Raw genomic sequence first — 25,911 nt, forward strand, 5'->3', positions numbered from 1 at the left:
TCTACCCTTACCAGATCAATATACAAGATTTATCCAGTAATAATCTAGGGCTCGTCTACTGGTGGTGCGACAATTGAAGTTAATAAAATTACGATTCTTCTTAATAATCAAAATATAATTTGGTTAATTGGGTAAAATTGCATGCTGCGGAAGTTAGATTTATATAAGAGTATAATAAATAGGATTGTAATGGATATTACAAGGGCAATAATTTCTTCACACGCACATTCTGAATAGAACAGAGAAGAAAGCATTTTAAAATATTCTAAATCGTACAAAATATTGGAGAAACCAATTTTCCCTGCACAAATTGCACCAATTGAAAAATATAATTACCATTCACAATAAATACTGTATTTTATGGATTCTAAAAAGTTGTTTATTAATCTAGAGATATTGGCTGATGACTATACTAAATTCCAGCACAACATTCATTCAGAATATGTAGAAATTACACTTTGGATTTTACTAAATGTATAGGCCTACTATCAAAAGGTGTTACATACCCCCTTAAATACTGTACATGTGTTACCTGTGCGATAGCCGATGTTTAATTTTTTAAAATATAATTCATAGTACTGAAACTGGCATATTGAATTCGCACAAATTGTATTATTTGTAATTTTCGTCTCGAAAACCCCTAAGATATCTAATTTAATTTTTCACCCATTTTTGTCCCACTTTAGGGACAAAGTCGGACTAAATAATACCTTATTCGTATTCTGTGATCGCAAAGATCCCCATATATCGACTTTCATCGAGATCGGATGACATGAGATTTCTCACTCCCTTCTGCCTTTTCATTAGTACCTTAGGATATGGTATTTAAAAAATCTAAGAATGTTTAACCAATATTGTAGAGAGTAACCTTCACTTTAAATTTTACGTCTCTAGTTAAACATAGTTTAGTGAATTTTTAAAATCGTCGACTTCTTTCTCTCTCTTCTCTGCTCGGAAGTAAAAAAAAAAAAACATTATTTCAAGGGACTAGCCTACATGAAATTGAATTTGTTTACTTTTCTTATACATTTTAGAAACAATTCTGAGAGATGAGATGAATAGTCTAACCCTATTTTATGTGTGAATCTTTGTATTAAATTTAAAGGCTGCACGTCTACTGGTTAAACAAAATAAATCGGTATAATTATTTTGATCATTACTGCCTCCCATTTTCCATCCCTTAATGTTCGTATTTCGTAAAACTCAGTCTTATGTATTGACTAAGGATTAACATATTTCCATATACATATATATTTCCATATATATAAAACAGATTATATTTCCATTTCGTACAATATTCTGGTCACGAGACATAATCATATACTTTGTCTTTTCGGGATTTACCACCAAACCTATCGCTTTATTTGCTTCAAGTAAAATTTCCGTGTTTTCCCTAATCGTTTGTGGAGTTTTTCCTAACATATCCACGTCATCCGCATAGACAAAAAGCTGATGTAACCCGTTCAATTCCAAACCCTCTCTGTTATCCTGAACTTTCCTAATGGCATATTCTAGAGCGAAGTTAAAAAGTAAAGGTGATAGTGCATCTCCTTGCTTTAGCCCGCAGTGAATTGGAAAAGCATCAGAAACTGGCCTATACGGACTCTGCTGTAAGTTTCATTGAGACACATTTTAATTAATCGAACAAGTTTCTTGGGAATACCAAAGACACGTATAGACTACTGTAATATTTGTTTCGTTTTTGGAGGTGACTGTCCAGAGTGCACAAATACTCGGGCGTGCATGTTTACTCTTATGTCCTACCCATTCCACTGCGACAGAGATAACAGCGATCTTGCAAGCGGTGAGAACTCGCTCTCCAGATTGCATTAAGAAAATCCATCTGCCAAAATCCCTGGCGCGACCTATAACTCATGTTGAAATAATTCTGTATCTATTATATAAAAGAGTACCTTACGTACTGTAAATTCAATCGCACAAATAACATTACTCAGACATGCTATCTACTGTCCGTTCAAGGGGTTATGTCGCAGGATCGTAGAAAGGGGGAAAATCACGTGACAGTTAATTATTTTATTTAAGTTATTTTAAACAGTTGCAGGTGAGGGAAATCGGGATGCGACGTAGGCAAACGGACGACAGTACCTGTGCGAAAATATTATTCAATATTGAAAGCTCTTTCGTCACTGGAAAACGGGAACATATTTCTGGAACATACTATACTCACTAACTCAAACACTGTTTGTGTTTACTACGACCTTGAGACTTTGACTGTATACGCTTGGTTCTGCATGGTGAACAGTTGGAAGTTCACTAGTAGAGGGGGTGGGAGTGAAGGACATTAAAAAACTCAGGTACAATAAAAATTGAAGTAAAAATAAAATGATGTCCCTTAATTAATCAAACCGGCAATGATTTCATTAGATTATAGTATAAGGTAAAGGTTGGTATTACTGTGATACGAGTAATATTGTGATAGTTTTTTTTGAGAATTTATTACAATTTTACTGAAGAAGAGACAGACCGGTTTTGTGCAGCAACTTGTCTACGAACATTTCCTTAATACTGTAAATTTATTTAACTCACAACAATGTAATTTATTCTTCCAACAATAATTCCTTTCTACAATTCGCCTTAAACGCTCTCGTCAACAATTGGATTTTCACTCAACACAATATTCGTTATAAAACTCCACCGACGACAATGACAATTTACTTGGACTAGTACAAACAACAATGAACTGTTAATCTTAACTAATATTTACAAAGCACTATTTACAAATTAGAACTATCAGTTCTCAGTTCACAGTTCTTCTATCTCAGTCACTCGAGTTCACAGTATCTCGAACCCCAGACCTTCAGAGACAGTTCACTGTACTCGAACTCGGGTCCCTCCAACTGCGGTCCACTGCACTCGAATTCAGGTCCCTCCAACTGCGGTCCACTGCACTCGAACTCAAGCCTTCGGATGCTGACGCAGATGCGGACGCACACTCGAGTCGAACTCCGGTTTGCTTGACTGGCTTGCTTGCTCTGGCTTACTCACTGACTGAATAACTGAAAAACTGCTCGAGTTCGCTGGCGCTTCTTCTTTTATAGCAAAATCATAGTTGCGAGAAATTTCTACAGGTGTGTAGAGAATTATCTAGATATCTCCACTTCGACGGACTTCTCGAAGGGTCGGGAAGGTCCGTTTCCCATTCACTGCGTTAAGTAGCAGCTGCGCGCGCAGCCTCCCCTCGCGTGTAGGCCCCTTTCCCCACTACTCCGCCGCGCGCCGTCCTCCTGTGCTCCGCGCGATCTGCTTTCTTGCGGGACGCTGGTCGTGAGTTCGATTCTCACGTCGCTGTCACAATACGTTGACGCAAAAAACCGATCTTCCTCTCGCTCAGTAAAATTGTAATAAATTCTCAAAAGGAATTATCACAATATTACTCATATCACAATTTTATGAACCTTTACCCTATACAGTATATTTTTACGGTGTGGGGTTGTCAGCCCCATGGCACAACTTCCAATCTGGAGGGCCAGGGACTATTCTGTCATAGTTACTATATCTTAGTTCTAAACCACCAGATACTCGCCTTGATTCATACCTTAAGGGTAGGATTTGCTGAAATCACCGGCAGAAACATAACAACTAAAGCATTACTTCGGTTTTACTTAAACGCGCCTACTCGGCGGTACAGAATTATGCTCATGAGAAAATAGATGAATAATTTCAAATAACCCTGTACTAGAGTACAAGTATAATCAAGTAGAATAAAATTATTGTTCCTCTTTTAAATTGATGTCTTTTAGTGATTATTTAATTTCGTGAAGTTAAAAATGTAATAGTATTAACATATTTTATTAATAATGTTTTACTAACCATTCAATCAAGTCATAATAATTAATTGAAAAGCTCATTTACAAACCATGTTCAGTCCAATAAATTAAGTTACATTTGCAGATGCTTTAACTGTTTTGTTACTCTATCATCTAGGAGGAGAAGTAAATTTCGAACAGAGTAAAGCCTGTTTCAAATTAATCCACAACTCAGAATTACACATAAATAATATTTTAATGTAACATCATTCAAAAGAGGATTAGACTACCGGCAAATTAATTACGCACAATTCATAATTAATTTATATGTAATTAAATGTAATTTTCCCAGGATATGTGCCTAATCACGTACAAACCAAAACTACCCAGAGTGAAGTAGGGCAGTTATGATACAACAGATTAACTCTTTGCTATCATTTTTCTATCAAAGTATATACAAATTTGAAAAAAAGTCATGTGCTACTCTAGACATATATGAAGGATTTAGAGTTAAATTTCTATATTATTAATTTGTAATATTGGATAAAATTAAAATAAAACCAGTGTGTCATAATAGCCTTCTATGTAGGCTTATGTGACACACCTAAACGGCTATTATGGTACAGTGCTATAAATCTGGTCATATTCTATAGGACAATGAAGAAAGGCTATTGTGATACACACAGATGCTGAAAGTATCACCTGTAAAGGTTTGCTTGAACTCACATTAAAATTGATTAAGATTTAGCAACTTTTGTAATGATCTCTTTTTTTCCATAAAAATGTATACAATTTACTGAAACTTTAAAACCTTACTGCCAATGCTAGAAAATTGCTGTATGTGCAAATATTTTTTTGTGTGCAAGGAAATAGATTGACAAAATTATGATACAGTTTGTATTGGTAAAATAAATTGAAATATGTTTTTAAATAACGAAGAAATTATTTTTCAACATTGTGTTAACTTTAGTAGTAAGAAGAATGACTATTAAATTGAAATTTATTTATTTTTTTATTTATTTACTTATTTATTTATTTATTTATTTATTTATTTATTTATTTATTTATTTACCTTAGTGGACTAAGGAGAGTAACTATTAAGCTAAAATTGTTGGGTAAATAAGTAAAAAATGCGTATGTGCAATTTTTTAAAACTAAAATATATTGTAGATGCCAGTGCAGCGAAATTATTAAATACCCCTCGAGCGGTAATAAATTATTTTAAGTTAGAAAATTCATCAATTTGGCCAATTTCTTTCACTATAAACATAATATTATCATAGCCATTCTAGTGTATCATAATAGCCCTAAGATGTGTATCACAATAACCCCTCTCATTCATACACTAATTAAAGCTAGATTGCTCAACATTCACAGCTGTTCTTCAGAGAAAAATGAAGCTGACAGTTCTCTGAGTAAAAGGAAAATTTAAAAATTATTCTACCTTTATTCATTCAAAGCAATAGCAAAAGTAACCGAGCACTGCATCGAAGTTTTCCTAACAAACAAAATTACGTTTCTTCAAATGCATTTATGAGACATAATAACTTTCTTAAACCTTGTCCAATATCGCTCCTTAAAGATCATTAAATGTAGTTCCACAATCACAATTTTAAACATTCCCAAACTGAGCCTTGGGTACATTTTAAAGTCTGTATTAAATTACCTCGACTTTTATACAGTATCACATTAGCAATACTTGACTATAACTGGCTTACGTATACCCCAGGTTCTACTATACACATTCAACATAATGAAACAACACCTCTTTATTCCTGATTCTGCATGAAAACAATTTAGATATTAATATTTAATATTAGAGGAGAAAAATTCGCTTCGTCGCCGGGGATCGAACCCGAGTCCTTGGTTCTACGTACCAAGCGCTCTCACCATTGAGCTACGCCGAAGTCCAATCCACAGCACCGGATCGAACTCCCCTCCTCCAAAGTTTTTCCTTTTGTGGCCTGACTCTAAGTTGGGCATATGTGTTGACATTTTTATTAAGTCAACTGCAATTAAGTAAATTTAGATATTGTTATAATTTTCTTAATTCTTCTGAAAATTAAAAAATAAGGACTAATTTTATTTGGAAACAAGGTCGTCACTTATTTCTACCTCACTTCAAAATGAAAATGCTGTCATTTTAACACAGAGTAATATCACGAAGGCAATATAAGCATAGATGCCAGTACACATTTAATTATCGTGTTCTTACCAGGGTCTCTGTCCCCTTCTTTCTTGACTTCTCTGAAGGCAGTGAAAACGGATGAGAAGGTGGAATTCCTAGCCTTCTTGTCCGCATAGTATCGGACGTACAATATGCTATTGTTTGAGCTCACTATTTCAGCCATGGAACTGCAGAATTTCCTCACTCTGTATTTCACCTCCGTGTTCGGAGAGAAGATGTCGATGAAATTACTCTCACAGTCATTTGGCTTGTCTAACTTGAACGTTTTAAACACCAACTGGATCTGGAAAGAAACATAATTGTAGTTTAATGCCTTTGTTGTTAGGTATTTACATAGGCCTGGTTGCAGAAACACCGATCAAATATGATTGGCGATCAAAGAGGTTTGATTGGCCATCAGTTCTATTTCTGTTGCAGAAAGAACAATCAGTATTTGCTCGGAGATCAATCTTCCATCAGATTTGATCAACAGATTTTTTCTGGTTAAGTGACTGATCACTGATCAAGTATTTATGTTGTTCTCTTTATAGTGCAGTTACTGTAATTTATAGCCTATAGTAAATAGTTATAGCGTAACAATATTGTTTTCTAAATAATGGATTCTTCTGATGAAGAAATTTTAGAATGAAGGAAATATTATTAAAATGAAGGCATTTCCGTGATAGACACTAATTGTTTTTATGTATAATGATAGAGAATTTGAGCAAAGATTTAGGTTAAGTAAGGATTCGTGTGTTTTGTTACTTTAAAAAATTTAAACAAATATACGGTATGCGGACAGACAAATCGAAACCTACCACTTTCTCCTATGAACCAAGTTACAATAACGCTGAGATTTTATGCTGTTGGAATTTTTCAGGCGGTCTTGAGTTATCTTGTTAGGGTCCACAAATCAACTATTTGCCGAGTAGTTAGGAATGTTACGTATTAAATTGTTTTGTTATGGCGGGGTCTCATAAATCCCCAAACTTCAATGAGGGAACGATTTGAAATCCAGAGAGAATTTTCGGCCATGTCAGGATTTCCAAGAGTAATTGGTTGTATAGACTGCTCACATCCCCATCCAATCACCAGGTGGAAATGATGCCGAACTTTATCGAAATAGAAAAGGTTTATTTTCTGTGAATGTACAGGCAATATGTACACCATCACTGAAATTCTGGAATGTTGTAGCCCGTTGGCAGGGTTCTACACATGACAGCACAATATTTTTAATGATTATGTTACGAGCTCAATTTGTAAATAGAGAGATGAGAAATGGAATTCTTTTGGGTCATAGAGGCTATGCTTGTTCCAAATTCTTGTCAACTCCTCTAGCAAACCCCACAACAGAAACTCCCTCACGTTTTTTGTTTGCTTCATTGTTTTCACTATATTGTAGTCTATATAGAAATAGAATCCGCCTGTTTCATTTCTACAAAAAGCAACAAAACATTTACTTGCTTGAACATTCACTTGTTTTCCTAGTCATCGCCCACTTAATGCATTCGTTTCGCGACTTTTAAAGAGCATCAAATCGGCTGTGGTTGCTAAATAGCACTGTTGTCAAATGCACTTCTTTCTCAAATCAGCAATTAGTAAATTGTGACAAGTTGATTGGAGATTCACGTTTGTGCAACGCAATGAACAATCAAATAAATCAGACATCAACTGGTTGGTGATCAGAAACTGATTTGATTTGCATTTCTGCAACCGGGCCATAGACTTACAAAACCATGAAACAACAAGGACGAAAATAGTTGGAATAACTCTTCTTGGGTTCTCAGCCAGGTGAGTTGAATTGTAACTTCCAAGCTTTCGATAACTAACTCTGTCATATTCTTCAGGGAAAGAAGTGCCTTGGAACCATTTATAGCCGGTACCAAACTACAAACGTGTCAAAGGAAAATGATGCGCAAAATTATGGGCGTATCATTGAAAGTGAAAATCCCAAATGCGACACTGTACCAACTAGCAGATACACAGGACATCACACATGCAGCCATTACATCCAACTGGAAATGGGGTGGACAAGTGGCCAGGATACCAGGCGACAGATGGACATGCCGAGCTACCATGTGGGACCCCCGCATAGGAAGGAGACTTCAGGGCAGACCTCGGCGCAGATGGGCAGACTTCTTCAAAGAACAGGCAGGTCGACAATGGTCCAGAGAGGCAAGAGACAGAAGAAAGTGGAAACTACTCGAGGGACATTTGTGCATAGACAGGAAGTTGTGAAAGGTAGTGAGAGAATCAATGTTAAAGAAATTCAAGTTCCTAAATTTAAATATCACGTCTAACGTGAACTAGCTCATCACGTTAGGCAAATAGAGCTTTCTCTTATTTAAGGAGGCCTTTGCCCTTCATGGGACACAATAGGCTATATTTAGCTTTATCTTTATCTTTATATAGGCGGTCAGTGGGGCTTCCCGCTATGGACCAATCAGAAGCTAGTTTCTAGTCCAAACTGCCTCCGTGTTCTGGGTGGTCGAAACTTGTTGAGAACAGGTTTTCACGCTGTACTCAGCTATAGGCCCCCGATAAGTCGGCAGTAGCGCAACACAGCCTGAAAACGGCAACAAGATAGATTTCGACGACACCGTAAGACATCAAGTTATTGGGACCTGGTCATCAAGGGAACCATCTAAATTCAACTAGATGGCAATAATTTGAAACAGAGTTGAGTACAGTGTGGAAACCTGTAATGAACAAACTTCAACCAACCAGAACACGATAGGCGGTCGGGACTTGGAACTAACTCCTGATTGGCTCGCAGCGGGAACCTCCACTGAACACTGACCACTTATATACCGGCCAGACATGTTCCCACGCACTTCAATCCCTGAAGAAGATATAAGAGCTAGAGTCGTGCACAAGCGTTTACGAAAAATAGAAATTATATATCGCTATTGAACGCCTGGCGCTATAGTCAATATGCAAAGCGGAGTGTCTCAGGGTCTGTTTATCGAATATTCGAGTTGTTTCTCATTCTTTGTGGGTGAACGGCAAAGACAGATCACATTGACCCATGCAAGAATTACAATAGCCTTTCCAAGGACACGCTTATCATCGTCTACACCTACAATTTAATTGATAATTCTTCCTCTCTCAGTACATTCAATCAATCATACATCGATTCATCCATCATCCATTTACCCATCCCTCGACTCATTGATTCATTCATACATCCATTGATTGATTCATTTATTGATTCACTGATTGATTAATTCATTGATTCATTAATTGATTGATTCATTCAGTCCAGGTATTACAGTTGGGTACCTCCAATGACAACAACATGCTTCGTGAAAGTACAAGCATTTGAGTTTCAGAGTACTTTTCTTTTTGTTAATAACACTCCTATCTTCTTAAAAATCATTTATGAATGAAATAATAATATAGTTCTTTAGAGTAATTAAAATAAATTATATATTTAAAAAATCTGAAAGTTAGAATTTATAAAATAGTTATATTACCGGTTGTTCTGTATGGTTGTAAAACTTGGACTCTCACTTTGAGAGAGGAACAGAAATTAAGGGTGTTTAAGAATAAGGTTCTTAGGAAAATATTTGGGGCTAAGAGGTATGAAGTTACAGGAGAATGGAAAAAGTTACACAATGCAGAACTGCAGGCATTGTATTCTTCACCTGACATAATTAGGAACATCAAATCCAGGCGTTTGAGATGGGCAGGGCATGCAGCACGTATGGGCGAATCCAGAAATGCATATAGAGTGTTAGTTGGGAGACCGGAGGGAAAAAGACCTTTGGGGAGACCGAGACGTAGATTTTTTAGTTGGTTTTTTAACGACGCTGTATCAACTACTAGGTTATTTAGCGTCGATGAGATTGGTGATTGCGAGATAATATTTGGCGAGATGAGGCCGAGGATTCGCCATAGATTACCTTGCATTCACATTACGGTTGGGGAAACCTCGGAAAAAACCCAACATCCAGGTAATCAGCCCAAGCGGGGATCGAACCCGCTCCCGAACCCGAGACGTACATGGGAGGATAATATTAAAATGGATTTGAGGGAGGTGGGATATGATGATGGAGAGTGGATTAATCTTGCACTGGATAGGAACCGATGGCAGGCGTATGTGAGGGCGGCAATGAAACTTCGGGTTCCTTAAAAGCCATTTGTAAGTAAGTAAGTATATTAACAACTACTGTTTTAGAGTAACAGTCAAATTATTATTGGGTCTTTTTTAAAACACAATGAAATCGTCGGTTTACAAGAAAAACACATTATGTAAAAAAATTTACTTCTGAGAAAAAGGCATATTATGTACACAGACTAACATAGGTGCATAAACTTATATTGGAAAATTGAATACACATAAAGAGAAACAACTTACTAAAAATAATATTTTGAGGATTCAGTTTGTCAAGAGCTTTCAAAACGCCTTTTTCTCAGAAGTAATATTTTTGACTTAATGTGTTTTGCTTGTAATCCGATGAAATATAATGTAAGAAACTACTTATAGAAGATTTAGGTAAGGCTTGTACTTATTTCTCTTCAGAAATTAACCTAATGCATGCCTGACCGTACAACGAGTGGGCTCGGGTTCAAATTCTGGTTGGGACAAGTTACCTGGTTGAGGTTATTTTCGGGGTTTTCCCTCAACCCATTAAGAGATAACGCTGGGTAACTTTCAGCGCAGGGCTCTGGACTCATCTTGCTAGCATTATCACCTCCATCTCATTCGAATGCTAAATAACCATAGCAATTGGAAAAGCGTCGTAAAATAACCAATTAAAAAATTAACCTAATAACATCTTGTCAAAAGACTTATTGTACTCACTTGAAAAGTACCTGATACCTGAAAACAGCCATATAGGCTACGCATGGATGTGTTTAACTTATCATAATCACGAAACCATCTCCCTTCCAGAATTCGTTTAGGGAACCCAAAAAATAATAATGAAAATCATTACGCGTGAGTTCTTCGGTCTTTGGAGAATGGTGATGTTTTCAATCCAGTCCTCAACCCTATGTTAGTGACTTCGAATTCATGTGAACTCCAGTATCAAGAAACCTTGTGCAACTGAGAATTTCACGAATAAAGCGATTGTCACTGTCAAATTATTATGCATTAGGTAAATCAGCACCTTAATTAACTGTCAAACACTCGTCTCCTCTGATCAAGCCGTCAACGCACGCCGTGTTACTGTATGGCGTTGCTGACGGTCTACCATAGAGCAAAGTGACCGACAATGTAATTTATTATGCTTCAAATCCAAGATACTATTTCGACACATTACGAAAACTCATACCGGTAACTTACCGGCCATAAACCTACGTTAAAAGCATGTGCTGAAGAGACCCTAATAAATAATTTTGGTTGAATACGAAATATCCATTCAATGTAATGTAGACTATACTTTTGTTGTGCTAACAGAAAATATAAGTATAATTTCCTATGATTTAATTATAATATCCGTGAGACCCAAACTATTGGTCATATAATGATAAATTACATACTTAAAATCATTGTTATACAAGGTGATTCACGAGGATTTACCGTCCTTTACGGAGCTTATTTTTGAAGACATTTTGAGCAAAAAAATGTCATAAACATAGTTCCTATTCCCAATATTTTCAGGATTACTTACTTACTTACTTACTTACAAATGGCTTTTAAAGAACCCGAAGGTTCATTGCCGCCCTCACATAAGCCCGCCATTGGTCCCTATCCTGTGCAAGATTAATACAGTCTCTATCATCATATCCCACCTCCTTCAAAACCATTTTAATATTATCCTCCCATCTACGTCTCGGCCTCCCTAAAGGTCTTTTTCCCTCCGACCTCCCAACTAACACTCTATATGCATTTCTGGATTCGCCCATACGTGCTACATGCCCTGCCCATCTCAAACGTCTGGATTTAATGTTCCTAATTATGTCAGGTGAAGAATACAATGCGTGCATTTCTGCGTTGTGTAACTTTCTCCATTCTCCTGTAACTTCATCCCTCTTAGCCCCAAATATTTTCCTAAGCACCTTATTCTCAAACACCCTTAACCTATGTTCCTCTCTCAGAGTGAGAGTCCAAGTTTCACAACCATACAGAAGAACCGGTAATATAACTATTTTATAAATTCTAATTTTCAGATTTTTGGACAGCAGACTGGATGATAAAAGCTTCTCAACCGAATAATAACACGCATTTCAGGGTTACACTAATTTAATTTTTTTTTGTAAAATAGACTCCGTTTTTTCTTTAGTTTGAAGGTAAAAGAATAATACAAATAGAGAGTGAACCATTCAGAAGTATCATTTCTCTAATTGGCAAGTATTATGAAGCTAAAAATGTGCTGTGAACTCCTTAGTCGCTTCGTAATACATCTTTGTCTATTTTAAACTAGAAAATTACATTATTCTTACGCACTTATCACAACAATTATTACAAATCACACCACTTCCACCGAATTAATTATTTGCAATTCAATTTTGCTTCTTAATTTACAATCTTGGAGAGTGTACAACACATTTTAAAAAATGCCGCCGTCCGCTTGAGTACACTTGGCCGCACGCTTGTGAACGGCACTCGTCGCTCTACGTAACTGCATACGGCTATCTTTGATTTCCGTAGCGCTCGCGCTGGCTGCTGACTGCACGCTGACCAAGATCACTCGTTCAAAGAATGCGTTCCAGTAACGAAATGTAACCCTGTAAATATTGAGAATAGGACCTATGTTTATATGACATTTTTTGCTTGGAATGTCTTAGGAAATAAGTTCGGTAAAGGACGGTAAATCCTCGTGAATCACTCGAGATATATATATATATATATATATATGTGTACGCAATAAAAGTAAATGCAAAATATTTTATCCTTAATTATCGGATAGTCAGAAATAAAAACTGGACGTGAGTGTAGTGCTGAAAGGTAGGTACTTGTGCATGTATGAACATAGAATACTCGTGGGTTTTATTTCTAACTTAGGGTTAAGATACAAATTAGATTTATTTTAAATGTTATTTTAAGTGATCGTGCTTAATTTAATGTAGGATGTTCCTTGTTAATTTTATTATATTATTATTATTATTTATTATTAGTAATATTAATTGTTATTATTACTGTTATTGCTATTAATTTATTATTAATTGTGTTCATTATTGAGTGTAATTAGTTACCACTGCCACCGGGTAATTACGTATTTGCAGTGTGAATACATACATACATAGCCTACATACATATATAAATACAGTCCACACTTGTGGATTAACGGTTAGCGCGTCTAACCGCGAAACCAGGTGGCCCGGGTTCGATTCCCGGTCGGGGCAAGTTACCTGGTTGAGGGTTTTTTCCGGGTTTTCCCTCAACCCAATATGAGCAAATGCTGGGTAACATTCGGTGCTGGACCCCGGACTCATTTCACCGGCATTATCACCTTCAACTCATTCAGACGCTAAATAACCTAAGATGTTGATAAAGCGTCGTAAAATAACTTATTAAAATACATACATGCATACATACATACATACATACATATCATTCAGATGCTAGCTAACCACAACAGTTGATATAACGTCGTAAAATAACCCAATAAAAATGTGTTTAAGCAATCAAAAATTAATGTTCGGGATTGCATAATTTAGTATATAAATGTGCTGGTCACTCAATCGCAACATATATATATATATATATATATACATACATACATACATACATACATACATACATAAAGAAGATTGTTTAATGAAGATTATCCACAGGCTTAAAGCTTCTAGGAGAGAGAGAGATAATCTTCAACTGCAAACCCAATGCTATAAAATTACATTAAAATTTTAAGTCTGTTATGCTGAGGTTATGAAAACAAGCTTTGATTCTTAGATAATGACGCATTATCATGTTCAAAGCCTCCTTGTCTTCCTTTAGCAGTTTTTCTCTTGGCGAGGTATTCGAAACGCGACGAGTAATGCGATGCGAACCGTTCACCCATCCCTAATCACCACTCTGTAATTAGAACAGGAAGATCACAAGCGCTTTGCTGCAGCCTAGCACTCTATTACAGGCTGTTTCCAAATTCAGATCTGCTTGTTCATTATATCATTCTGCACTTAGCAAAGATTCAGTTTTCTTGAAATTTTCATATATTGTCTATCCAAGCTAATGCATCACTACTCTGGAGTGAACAGAAAAGATCAAATATACATTAATGTGTAGGTACTGTGCATCAGGTTTCTTTTATTCTAGCACAATGATTATTTATATTGCACTGATACGAATTGACATAATAGCCTATGTATAAAAACGTTAGTTACAACTAGGGCCAGAAAGTTCATGCCCTAAAAACCTACTAAATATGCATACAAGTATGCCTTTAAAAGTCCATCGTTGTTAGCGAGTCTAACTCCGAACCCAGCGGTTCGATTCTCGGTCAGGACAAGTTGCCTGGTTGAGGTTTCTTCGGGGGTTTTCCCTCACTCCTATGGATGAATATCAGGTAACTTTGTCATCTTCGCCACTTCCTTTCCTCCCTCATCATCCTTTCCTCATCATCCCGTTTCTGGTTTTTCAGATCACTCAAGCGGCGGCCTCCCGAAGCCGCTGACTCTCTCGACCGGCCTCCGTTCAGGATGTTGGATGGCTTCTGCAATGGAACCCGAGGCGGACCTACTCGGGGGAGGAGTTTCGCCTCGGACCGACAGGGGGGCCTTGGGAGAATTTGCCGAAGCAGGAATGGTACATGGATTCTGTCCGCTGTAGAGACCGGTCGTTAAGGAAGTCATGTGGTTAGGGCGGTGCGCGTAGGGGATCTGTGGCATGCAACTCATTGCATTTCGAGGGTTAGCGCAATAGATCTCAATAGGTCGCAGTGTTGGGCCATCCATGCCTACCTCAGTTAAATTCCATCCCATACCTTTAAAACCTCAAAATATGTCGATTAATAATAATAATAATAATAATAATAATAATTCTTTATTTATACTGGCAGAGTTAAGACCATAGGGCCTTCTGTTACACTCTACCAGGTTACAAAGTATACGAACAGTTAAAATTTAACAAAAAGTTAAAGAACAGAATACTAACATATCACAAATAATAATAATAATAATAATAATAATAATAATAATAATAATAATAATAATAATAATAATAATAATAGCATAATAAAATCGACAGTAAACAACATGAAAATAATACCATAATGGAAAAAAAAAGAAAGTAAAATACATTGGAATATAGTGAAAGCAACTCATTTAGTACAAATGGTTAATATGGAAAAACGTAAGGAAGAATATATCAAAATGGAATGTAATCAAATAATAATAAAAAAATAAAAGAAATACAAAATTAAATAAAATTCACGATAAAAAGGTTATTATAATAAATTCATCGGCTGATAAAGAGAACAAAGAGGGGAAAGGAAGGAAAAAGAAATATATAGCCTATATTTTTACAAAACTGTGGCAGAGAAAAGGACTTATAACTGAAAGAAATCTAATTAAAAAAGTGCAATTTCAATTTATTTTTGAAACTAGACAATGTCCGACAGTCTCTGACATATTGTGGTAGAGAGTTCCAGAGATGAGCTGCAGAGACGGTGAAAGATGAAGAGCAGAAGGATGTTCTGTGTTTAGGAATGGAGAGTGTGATATAGTGTTGTGAGCGAGTATCTATTTCGTGATATGAGAACAAATGTTGAAAACGAGAAGCTAGGTAGCTAGGGTTAGAGGTTTGAAGAATATTGAAGAGTAAAGTGAGAGAGTGAATAGTTCTTCGCTCTTTGAGACGGACCCAGGACAGCATATTTAGTCAAGGTGTGATACGGTCAGATCTACGGACGTTGCAAATAAATGGAACGCATGCATTATGAACACGCTGTAGTCTGTCTGTCAGTCTCATGTTAAGGTCAGTGTAGAGAGTGTCACAGTAATCAAAATGAGGCATCAAGAGCGACTGCACTAAATTCTTCTTGAGAAGCAACGGAAGGAAATTTAGGATTCTTTTTAGTGTGTGAATTGTCATAAAAATTATTTTACATATGTGTGTGATTTGAGTATTCCAACTTAACTTTTTGTCCATATAAATTCCTAGATTTTTTACTTTAGCACTGTAAGGGATAATAGTTTCATTCATTTTAACAGGAGATATGTCACCTGTATTTAATTTACTTAAAAGTCGTTGATGTCCCATTATAATTGCCTGTGATTTCTCTGAGTTCAATTTTAGTCCAAACTTTTTCGTCCATGAAATAATTGATTTTAGGTCATTTTTTACTTCATTTATTGCGTAATTTAATGCCGATATAGGTGCAGAGGTATATATTTGTAAGTCGTCAGCAAATAGATATGTCTACAATGTTCTACAATATGCATTATTAAAATTATATATTTCTTTATATCATTAATAAATAAATAATATCATCTTGCAAATCTTATGTAATTTACTCTTCTTCCTCGTACTATCACCCCTCTCATGTTCGGAAAATAGTTCTTCAGTATATGACGTTTCTAAACGAGAACATTTTTTGAAATAGCGGCAAGTCTATATGCATGAATGACTGTACACAGTACGGCATACAAAACGAGATCCCTTCCATTCCTTTCAGCATTATAGATGGAGAATGTTGAGGTTAGTATTGTAACTCAGTAAAAAATTTATATCCCCTGTTTCCCAGATTATGTGTGGCTCATACTGAAAGTTGAATGTCTGTTTTATTATTACTTTGAGCAGTTTTAACATTTTAATCTGGATCGTTATTTGCCAAACTCCGTAAATTAAACAGCAGCTTAAAACTTGTACAGCGAATTATACGTATTTGATTTTCCTGGAACACAGTTGATATTCCACCAACGGTAAAATTTACTTGAAGTGAACAATTAATGCAAAACCTGAAATTACATACAGCAGAGTTTATGACTGTAACAGATTTGAGTTTTTATGGTTTAGATAGGAAAAAGAGACTACCAGTTTTAAAAATACTATTTTCCTAAATTTAAGAGTATTATGTGAGGTATTAAAAATTACATGTACTGGGAAAAAGTGATCGATATCTACTTGTGAAAAAATTATGGATTTTGTCAACAGTAATCTCACTAGAGGATTTGATTTTATCGATAAATCTGCGAGTGGAACACGAGCAGATTTATCTAGAGAAAATCAAAACTCGAGTGGGATTTAATTGACTATTACACGATTAGAAGAAAGTAGGCTATATAAAGATTAGAAGTAACAAAGTGTACAATAAAATATTAATTGACTTACGAAAATACAACTGTCTTCAAATGTATTATTGTACCATCTCAACATTACGCTAGATGGCAGTAGTGTTTTATGATGATGTTTTCTTGTTACCGGTATCAGTTGTGGCAACTATGGAATCATCATTGAACTCTGTGGACTGTTACTAGTCAAGAAGGCTTTGTTGATTCAGTTTCATTTTTATTAAAACATTTGCATTCCATTTCAATCATCCGGATCCCAGTAATCAACGTCACTTGACAGATGATTTTCAATAAATCTTAGTATTAAACAATCTCTGTTACGTGACTATCCATAATATATAGCAGAAGCTATAACAAACATAACCTAAATAATATAAACAAGTGTTAGAAAAGTTTTAATTAGGGATGATGAAATAAACAAGAATCGTTTTAATTAACGATGATGAAATAAAAAATAAACATGGATAATTTTAAAAGAAACAATTATTGAAAGTACAATTGTCAAATTTGAATGTTTTGGTGGTTCAATTGATGTTATATTGGACGTGTGCGTAAAAGAAGTGAACTCGTTGGTGTACATGGTGTATCCCTCAACTCATTCAGGATTTCCGAATGGTGCTCTTCATAATCTTTATTAATTCTTGTTCTTGAATGCCAAAATGCGAGTCATATTTGAAAGTGATGTGCATCGACTGGAGTGGTTTGTAATTTTCTGTTTTTTGACGGCCAGACCAGTGCAGTTTGAAATGTTGGCAAACAAAGAAACAAATGCCAGGGTAGTGATAAAAATAAACAAATGCTAGGGACGCGATAAAATTAAACAAATGCTAGGGACACGATAAAATTGTGCGATGAGCAGCCATGATTGGTTGAAAAACGTCCTTTCGTACCGTTTCATTGGTCGAAAATAGTGTGACGTAGTAAAAGTGTAATAGTCATTTTAAATATCGTTTGAAGTACTCGTATTTAGTGGCAATATCCATGTATATTATGGAGAATAGCATTTTACTGATACATTTGCAGAAGATTTCAACAGCTTTATCGGCGAGTTATTAGACGTAATTTTAAACGCTCCATTCATGAAATTATAGATTTGTATATGGTTGTTTACTAATTCATACAATGAAGCAGAGAACAGAGCTCATGGCTAAGAATGGAGTCGGATGTCGCAGATTTGTTGTACAGTAGTAACAGTATATTCCTGCTACAAAAAGAGTAATTAGAATAACAGTAGGTTCCAAATCCAGGGAATCGTGTCGGGCCAATAAAAAAGCTACAAATTGTCCATGACTTTGAGTATATATTTTTATTAATAAACTTCCTCGTATGCAATAGTGAAAATTTTGTAACTAATTCAGCAGTTCTTAGTATAAATGCTCGTTAAACGTAACTTTCGAACTCCATCGGCAAGTGTATCGTGCTATCAAAAAGGAGTGCGTTATACGGCTGTAAAAATATTTAATAGCCTCCCTATGGATATAAAAAAATTAAACTCAAAACATAAGATTCTTTAGGACCAAATTAAAGAAGTACCGTATCTAATTTCTCACGCCTTCCATTCTGTAGGCGAATTTATGACATTCAACAACGCTTCATGAATATTTCTGTCTTGTATTAAGTATCGATGTACACCGCTGTGGTCTCGTGGTAGAGTCTTCGTTCTCGAACCCAGCGGGCTGGAGTTCTATTCCCCGCTTAGGACAAGTTACCTGGGTGAGATTTTTTTGGGGGGTTTTCCCCTCACTCCTATGGATGAATATCAGGTAACTTTCAGACGTATGGAACCCCACTTATTCTCGCTACTTCCTTCCCTCCCTCGTCATTCCGGTTGTCTTACTTCATTTTCAGATCGCGCCTGCGGTGTCCCTCCGAAGCTGCTGACACTCTCGGTCGGCCTCCATGGATATGTCGAGCTATGGTAGCTAGCGGCCAGAAGCGGAACCCACTCCCCTCCCGACAGGAGTGGGGACTTACACCTCAGACCGTTGAGGTGACGGGAGATGTGACTTACAGCTCAGATCGTTTGAGGGGGAATGTGGGAGGACTGTTGGCGTAGAATGGTACACGGATCTGGAAGGATGGCGGGACTAGTCGTCAGGGTGTTAGCAGTTAGGTCAGTTCGGCGTAGGTGGGGTCGGCGAGCATGCAGCTAATCCCAGGGGCGCACAATAGACCTCAGGTCGCAGTGCATGGGGTGTTCCCCTCCCGCCCTCATATAGAGAGAGAGAAGTATCGATACTAACCCCTTGTGTTGTACTAGTGTATTGTAACACTCTACTCGTATATATTTCAAGTAGACTGTGAGTATAATTAAGACTTTGTAGTACTATTAAGATTTTTTGACATATTCCATATTCTAGCTGTGAAGCGATCTACGAATACCATGGAATATTACACTTACTTTCATATCATATATATGAACGAATGGACACCGGTAACAACAAAGGAAATGAATGTAATGCATAATATGAAATCTGGTGAGTACAGAAATGCAAGAATAGAATAAATGATAATTACTTACATACATTCTATTGTAACGTTTACACTTTAAACTCGCAGTACATACCTCTAAGACAGCAGTTGTTTTAATTACTCTAAGGAGATGCGTTATTTCATTAATAAATCATTTTTAAGAAGATGTGTTTTGTTCTTGACGATACCAACTGTAATACATGAATGAATGAATCAACTAATGAATCAATAAATGAATGAAACCAACCAATCAGTGAATCACTGAATCAATCCACGAATCAATCAATGAATCCATGGATGAATGAATCAATGAGTTGATGGATGAATGAAGAGATCGATGGAAGATTATTTATTGCAGTGACAGAAGAATTATCAATCAAATAGTAGGCCTACACAATGATAATCGCGTCCTTGCAAGGGCTCTTGGAACTCTTACATGTCTCAATGTGGTCTGCCTTTGCGGTCCATCCATAAAGAGTGAGAAACAACTAATATTCGTTAAACCGAACCTGAGACATTTCGCGAGACGTACGAGCTTTGCATACTGACTATAGCGCCAGGCGTTCAATAGCAATATATAATTTATATTTTTAGTAACCGGTTGTGCACGACTGTTAGTTTAAACTACAATATTCCGGTGCTCTCTCGATGTACTTAATTGACTTCATTCTTGTGTTGCTTGTATTTCTTTACTGCAATTATGAATCGGGATCAGTATCTTCATTAAAGAGTGCTCAATAACATATTTTCTTTCTAATTTACAGCCTTTGTTTATTTAATTTCCTTAAGCAGCCACAAAAGCTCTTACTGGTGTAGGCATCTTCCTGCAGATGAAGCACACCTGTTTTTACTCGTTTCTCTGAGCGATGCACAGTGTGCAATAGAGAAAATCTAGCTGGACAAAATTCATAACTTCTCTGCATTCCAACAGACTGTTATGAAACTTTGTGCAGACCTTATAGACATTAAATATTTTTTGTGTACAAACTCTGACTACGACTGTGTAAGAGGAACTACCCTAACAGATTTTTATGAAAAATTGTACGGAAGTTACAGGTAGGATATATTTTTTTGTGTACAAACTATATTCACAGTTTCAAAAGAGGAAGTACCTCTCTACAGGGGGTGCATTTACACAAAATTAACTTCTGTACTATATAACAGATTTTATGAAACTTTGTACAGGAGTTACAGGTAGCATATATTTTTGTGTACAAATTCTGATTACATCTGTATGCTACCTGTAGGCCTAGTAGTAGTAGCAACGAGCCTATAATGAAGGTAATTAAGAAGTGAGTATGGATATTTATGAAACGAGCGCAAGCGAGTTTCATAATTTTCATACGAGCTTCTTAATTACTATTATAGGCGAGTTTCATACGACTTTTTATGCTCGATCATATTTCTAACTTGATAGGCCTATTATTAATTTTTGAGCAATGTCCCGTATGTTGTGAGATGTGCGCAGACGCGAAAGTATTGATTTTTTCCGAGGAACAGATGTCCACATTAACCTTGCTAGGCCATAAGAACCTACAGAGATAACATTGAAATTAAATTAGACATTGAAAAACGAGATGACAAATTGAATTTATTTGAATATTATTTACAATTAACGCTAATTATTATAGTAACAGAACATAACCTTCTGCGACAGTATTGGATTTCCAGCCTCCGTGACTTTTCACTAATTGTCTTTCGATTGCATATCCGAGAATAATCGATGCTTGCGGTTTTATAACGGTAGAAAGCTGACCTGTCATTGGCTGAACAGTTGTAACCTGAGTCGTCATTGGCTGAAAGACCTGACCTTTAATGAGTAGGTGTACTTTAATGACATGCATTAAAGGTCTGCTACCAAGTGTATAATTACTACATTTCGGCATGGTCGAGCATAAAATATATTATATAAGACAGAAGTTGTTAATTTTGTCTAAATGGACCACTATAAAGAGACAATGGCTCTTATAAAACATAATCAGACTTTGTAGACAAAAAATATATTCCACGTGAAACTTCTCTACAAAGTTTCATAAAAATCTGTTAGATAGGAGAGAATTTATTAATTTTGTTTAAATTCATCCCTGAATGAAGTAGTTCCACTTATGGAACCGTAAATAGTTTGTGCACAAAAAATATATGCTACCTGTAACTTCCGTACAATGTATCATAAAAATCTTTTAGATAGGAGAGAAGTTATTGATTCTATCTAAATGCACCTATTATAAAGGGGTAGGTTTTCTTGTGCAAACTTAATCAGAGTTTGTACACAAATCATATGTGCCACCTGTAAGTCATGTACAAAGTTTCATAACAATGCGTTAAGACTGCAGAGAAGTTATTAATTTTGTCCAGCTAATGATTTGCGTTCTGATTCACTGTGCGTTTGTTAAGGTTAGATGAAAATGTGTCCAATGTATTTTTAAACTGATATTCCATATCATGGGAATAATATTATAGACCTAAAATACTCTCATAGTGATTGAAAACATCCCTAGTCAATGATTCTTTTCTGCTGTTAAGCCAAACATGGAACAGATACCGTATGCCCCACCACTGAAAAAAATTAATTACTGATAAATGCGCAAGAACGCGCAAACTTTAAAAGAAGGATTCAACACTCTAAATCAGTAGTGTCAGAGTTGTAAGCTCCGAAACCGGTTGTGGTGCTAGAGACGTCCAGTAGGAGCGTGAACTTGCTTATATCTGTGGAAGCAACGGAGCACGCAACGAGTTATAGTGGAGCGCTCTACTCCGTTTAGGCTGTGTCTGACAACGCAGCTCTAAATGATGCTGTATTAAATGGTAAAAGAATTGTTGTAACCGGACGTGACCGGCTATACTAAAACTCACATTATATTTGAAGAACTTTAAAAACAAAATTATTTCCAATTGTAATATTTAAACTCTACTGTAAGAAGGAAAATACTTTATAAACTAGTAATTGAAGTTACATTAGTAAGAATGTACCTATATGAACATATTCCATGTTTCATAACACAATAAATCACTAACAACTGGCTCTTTTTTACCAATATAGTAAGTCTTTCTTTCTACGGCTGAACAGGAGCGAGAAGTGTTAGGAAGAACTCAAAGTTTATACCCTTCTAAATATAGTTTGCTGCTGATAAATCAGTAAAAGCTATTACTTACAACATTCTTCAAATGTTAAAGATCATGAATTCATATTCACCTATTCATAACGAAACAAGTCGAAATTTGATTTTTGTCCACCTAGATCGGGAAAATTGCACACTGAGCGATGTAAGCTTCGTTGGAGGATAGGCGCATCAGTCATGAAAATAAACTTGCTTACAATCGTCAGTGAAAGCTCTTTCGTGCAATAACAATTTCTTGTTAACGACTACTTGTAATCTGTTTTCTACTTTAGATAAAATTGTTATATTCATTATTAAAGACAACGCAGAGAGCTGAAACACGATGAGGAGGGAATGTTGTAATAATTTAGCAACAAGCGGCCAAACGTAACGGCCGGTGTTCCAGCAAATAAAAGAAGTGTTCCTAATACCGCCCTCCTCCGTCCGTGCACAGGATCATATAAGTTACTCGACTTGGGAACGGTATCCATCACCCCTTCCTCACCCCGAGACGGAATGAGGTGGGAAACGATGGGTTAAGTGGAAAAAGAATGGAAGTTTTGTATTACTTAAGTCTTCGGGGATACGACCTGACTCCCTGCTAAATTGTCTCTCTCTCCCTTTCAGGCGTCTTCATTGGGAAGCACCCACTTACCAAGTAGCAAGCTACATCCCCCCTCTCCTGTGCTCCCCCGCAATCATCTACCCACACCACTTCATTCCCAGCCCCTCCCCACCCAGGTTTGCTGTTGTAACTCCCCCAACCTCTGTTCCTCTTTAATTTCCTTTGTTTCTTTTTCCTGTCTCCTTTTAAGTCCCGCTTTGCCTCATGTTGCAGTACACTGTACAGCTATTTTGTTCTGCTCTGAATTTATTTGGTTGAATTGTTTAAGGTATTTACAGAAACGTACATGGATGCTTCTTGTTTTGTGTTTAGTATTTATTTAGTAATTGCTACATAAAATACAAACTAAATTCATATTATTTACGAAGTGCGCACCCTATGGACAAGCTCGTGTTCAGGGACGGTTCCTGTAATAGTAATATACGTTACAAGAGCGGTATGTTGAAGTTTTCATGGTCGAGGAAAAGATTGAAAAAGCGAAACGTAGTTGAGCTTTTTTAATTTCCGAGAACATGAAAACAAACATACCGCTCGTGTATCGTACATTATTTTGTGCCAAGATCGTTTATTACATATCTGAGAGACGAATTTCTAATTAGTTGCAATGAAATCTCCATGTTGGTTTCTGTTTAATGACGGCAACTTCGAAAAACCAAAATATCTTTCTTCAACATTGTTGCTATAAAATGTTTTCTGTGTTTACTATACTCCAGCAGGCCGTGATATACGTCTGTCTTTTTTTTCCCCCAGTCTATAAATGCGAACTTAAAACAAACGGTAAGGTTATGTAATGATTTATTTTTCATTTTAATACTTTAACAATATTATTTATATAACATATTGGAGTAATAACATCGGCATCTGGAATCTTGTTGATTTTTTCACGGCTTCCTTAATGTTACTTGTATCAGGAATGCAATAAGTTTCGTGGAGTAGTAGACTTTACTTAATTTTTGCAATATTTAAAAACAATAATTAACATTGCAATTTAGGTGAAATTGCAGTGGTAAGTTTCCAATTTATAATTAATACTATGTTAAACGTCTCTAAAAATAATATGTTAAAAGCCTAAAGCAGTAAAATGAATGTCGCGCTTAAGCGGTAAGAAGATGGAAATTGTTATGTGTGTTACGTTGGGAATACTGAATGTGGTATTTCACACTTACCGCATATTGGTTCTGTGCGGAAAACAAGTAAATATGCACAAAACCCATCCGCGGAAAGTCTAAAATTCCACATTCAGTATTCCCAACCTAACACACAGAACAATTTCCCTCTTCTTACCGCTTAAGTGACATATTGATTTTACTGCTTTAGGCTTTTAACATATTATTTTTAGAGACGTTCAATATAGTAATAATTATAAATTGGAAACTTGCCACTGCAATTTCACCTAAATTGCACTGTTAATTATTGTTTTTAAATATTTGCAAAAATTAAGTAAACTCTACAACTCCACTAAAGTTACTGCATTCGTGATGCAAGTAATATTAAGGAAGCCGTGAAAAAAATCTCCTTGACCGGCAAAATTAAACTTGCCGGTGTTATTACTGCAATATGTTATATAAATAATACAGTTAAAATATTAAATTGAAAAATAAATCATTACATAACCTTACCGTTTGTTTGAAGTTCGCATTTATGGACTGGGGGAGAAAAAAAAAACAGACGTATATCACGGACTGCTGGAGTATAGTAAACACAGAAAACATTTTAAAGCAACAATGTTGAAGATAGATATTTTTGTTTTGCAAATTTGCCGTCATTGAACAGAAACCAAAATGGAGATTTCATTGCAACTAATTAGAAATTCCTCTTTCAGGTATGTAATAAACGATCTTCGCACAAAATAATGTACGATACACGAACGGTATGTTTTCTTTCAATTCTCGGAAATTAAAAAAGCTCAACTACGTTTCGCTTTTTCAAACTTTTCCTCGAACATGAAAACTTCAACATACCGCTCTTGTAACACATATTATTATTTTGTACTAAAGGATATAAGAAACTTTCAATGAAATTACAAAACCAATACAATTATTACAAAATAAGGATGATTACGAAAATAAAAGTAGAGAATCAAGACAAAAACAGAATAGATGTATAAATTGGAATGAATAAATAGTAGGGTAAACTAGGGTCTATTGGACAGTCGGGCATGTTGGACACTCTGTACTTTAACATGTTACCTCGCCAGTTGTGGGCACCACATTCTGCTAGAAGTCAATGACGGAAGTAACCCCACTCGTGGCTACTTCCGTCATTGACTTGTAGCGGAATGTGGTGCCCACAAGTGGCGAGGTAACACGTTAAAGTACAGAGTGTCCAACATGCCCGACTGTCCAACAGACCCCAGTTTACCCTATATTGAAATTAAGAAAAAGATAAAAGAAAAAGAAGACTAAATAATTTGTACATAAATCTTGATTACACAACTTTTAACAATGTATCACTTCAGAATATGTATGATGAGATTTTCTTGTGTTAAATTCTAACGTACCTTGTTTACATGTTTCGACCTATTTATGGGTCATCCTCAGAACTGGTCGTTGTTGGTCTTGGCGCCTCTTGTTTCGTTTCCTGTGAGGGTGTGTTCGTATA

General features: G+C 36.0%; 1 protein-coding gene across 1 annotated transcript in view; it reads right to left on the minus strand.

The window, feature by feature from the left end:
- The window catches only part of Neto (Neuropilin and tolloid-like), a 1,086,331-nt gene that overhangs the window by 228,111 nt on the left and 832,309 nt on the right, over window positions 1–25,911 (minus strand). The window contains exon 5 of the mRNA XM_069822273.1: window positions 5,983–6,238. Within this exon, the coding sequence (XP_069678374.1) occupies window positions 5,983–6,238 (256 nt within the window). The remainder of the gene's footprint in view (window positions 1–5,982; window positions 6,239–25,911) is intronic.

This window comes from Periplaneta americana, chromosome 3 (genome assembly GCF_040183065.1).
Source record: "Periplaneta americana isolate PAMFEO1 chromosome 3, P.americana_PAMFEO1_priV1, whole genome shotgun sequence".
Classification (NCBI taxonomy): domain Eukaryota; kingdom Metazoa; phylum Arthropoda; class Insecta; order Blattodea; family Blattidae; genus Periplaneta; species Periplaneta americana.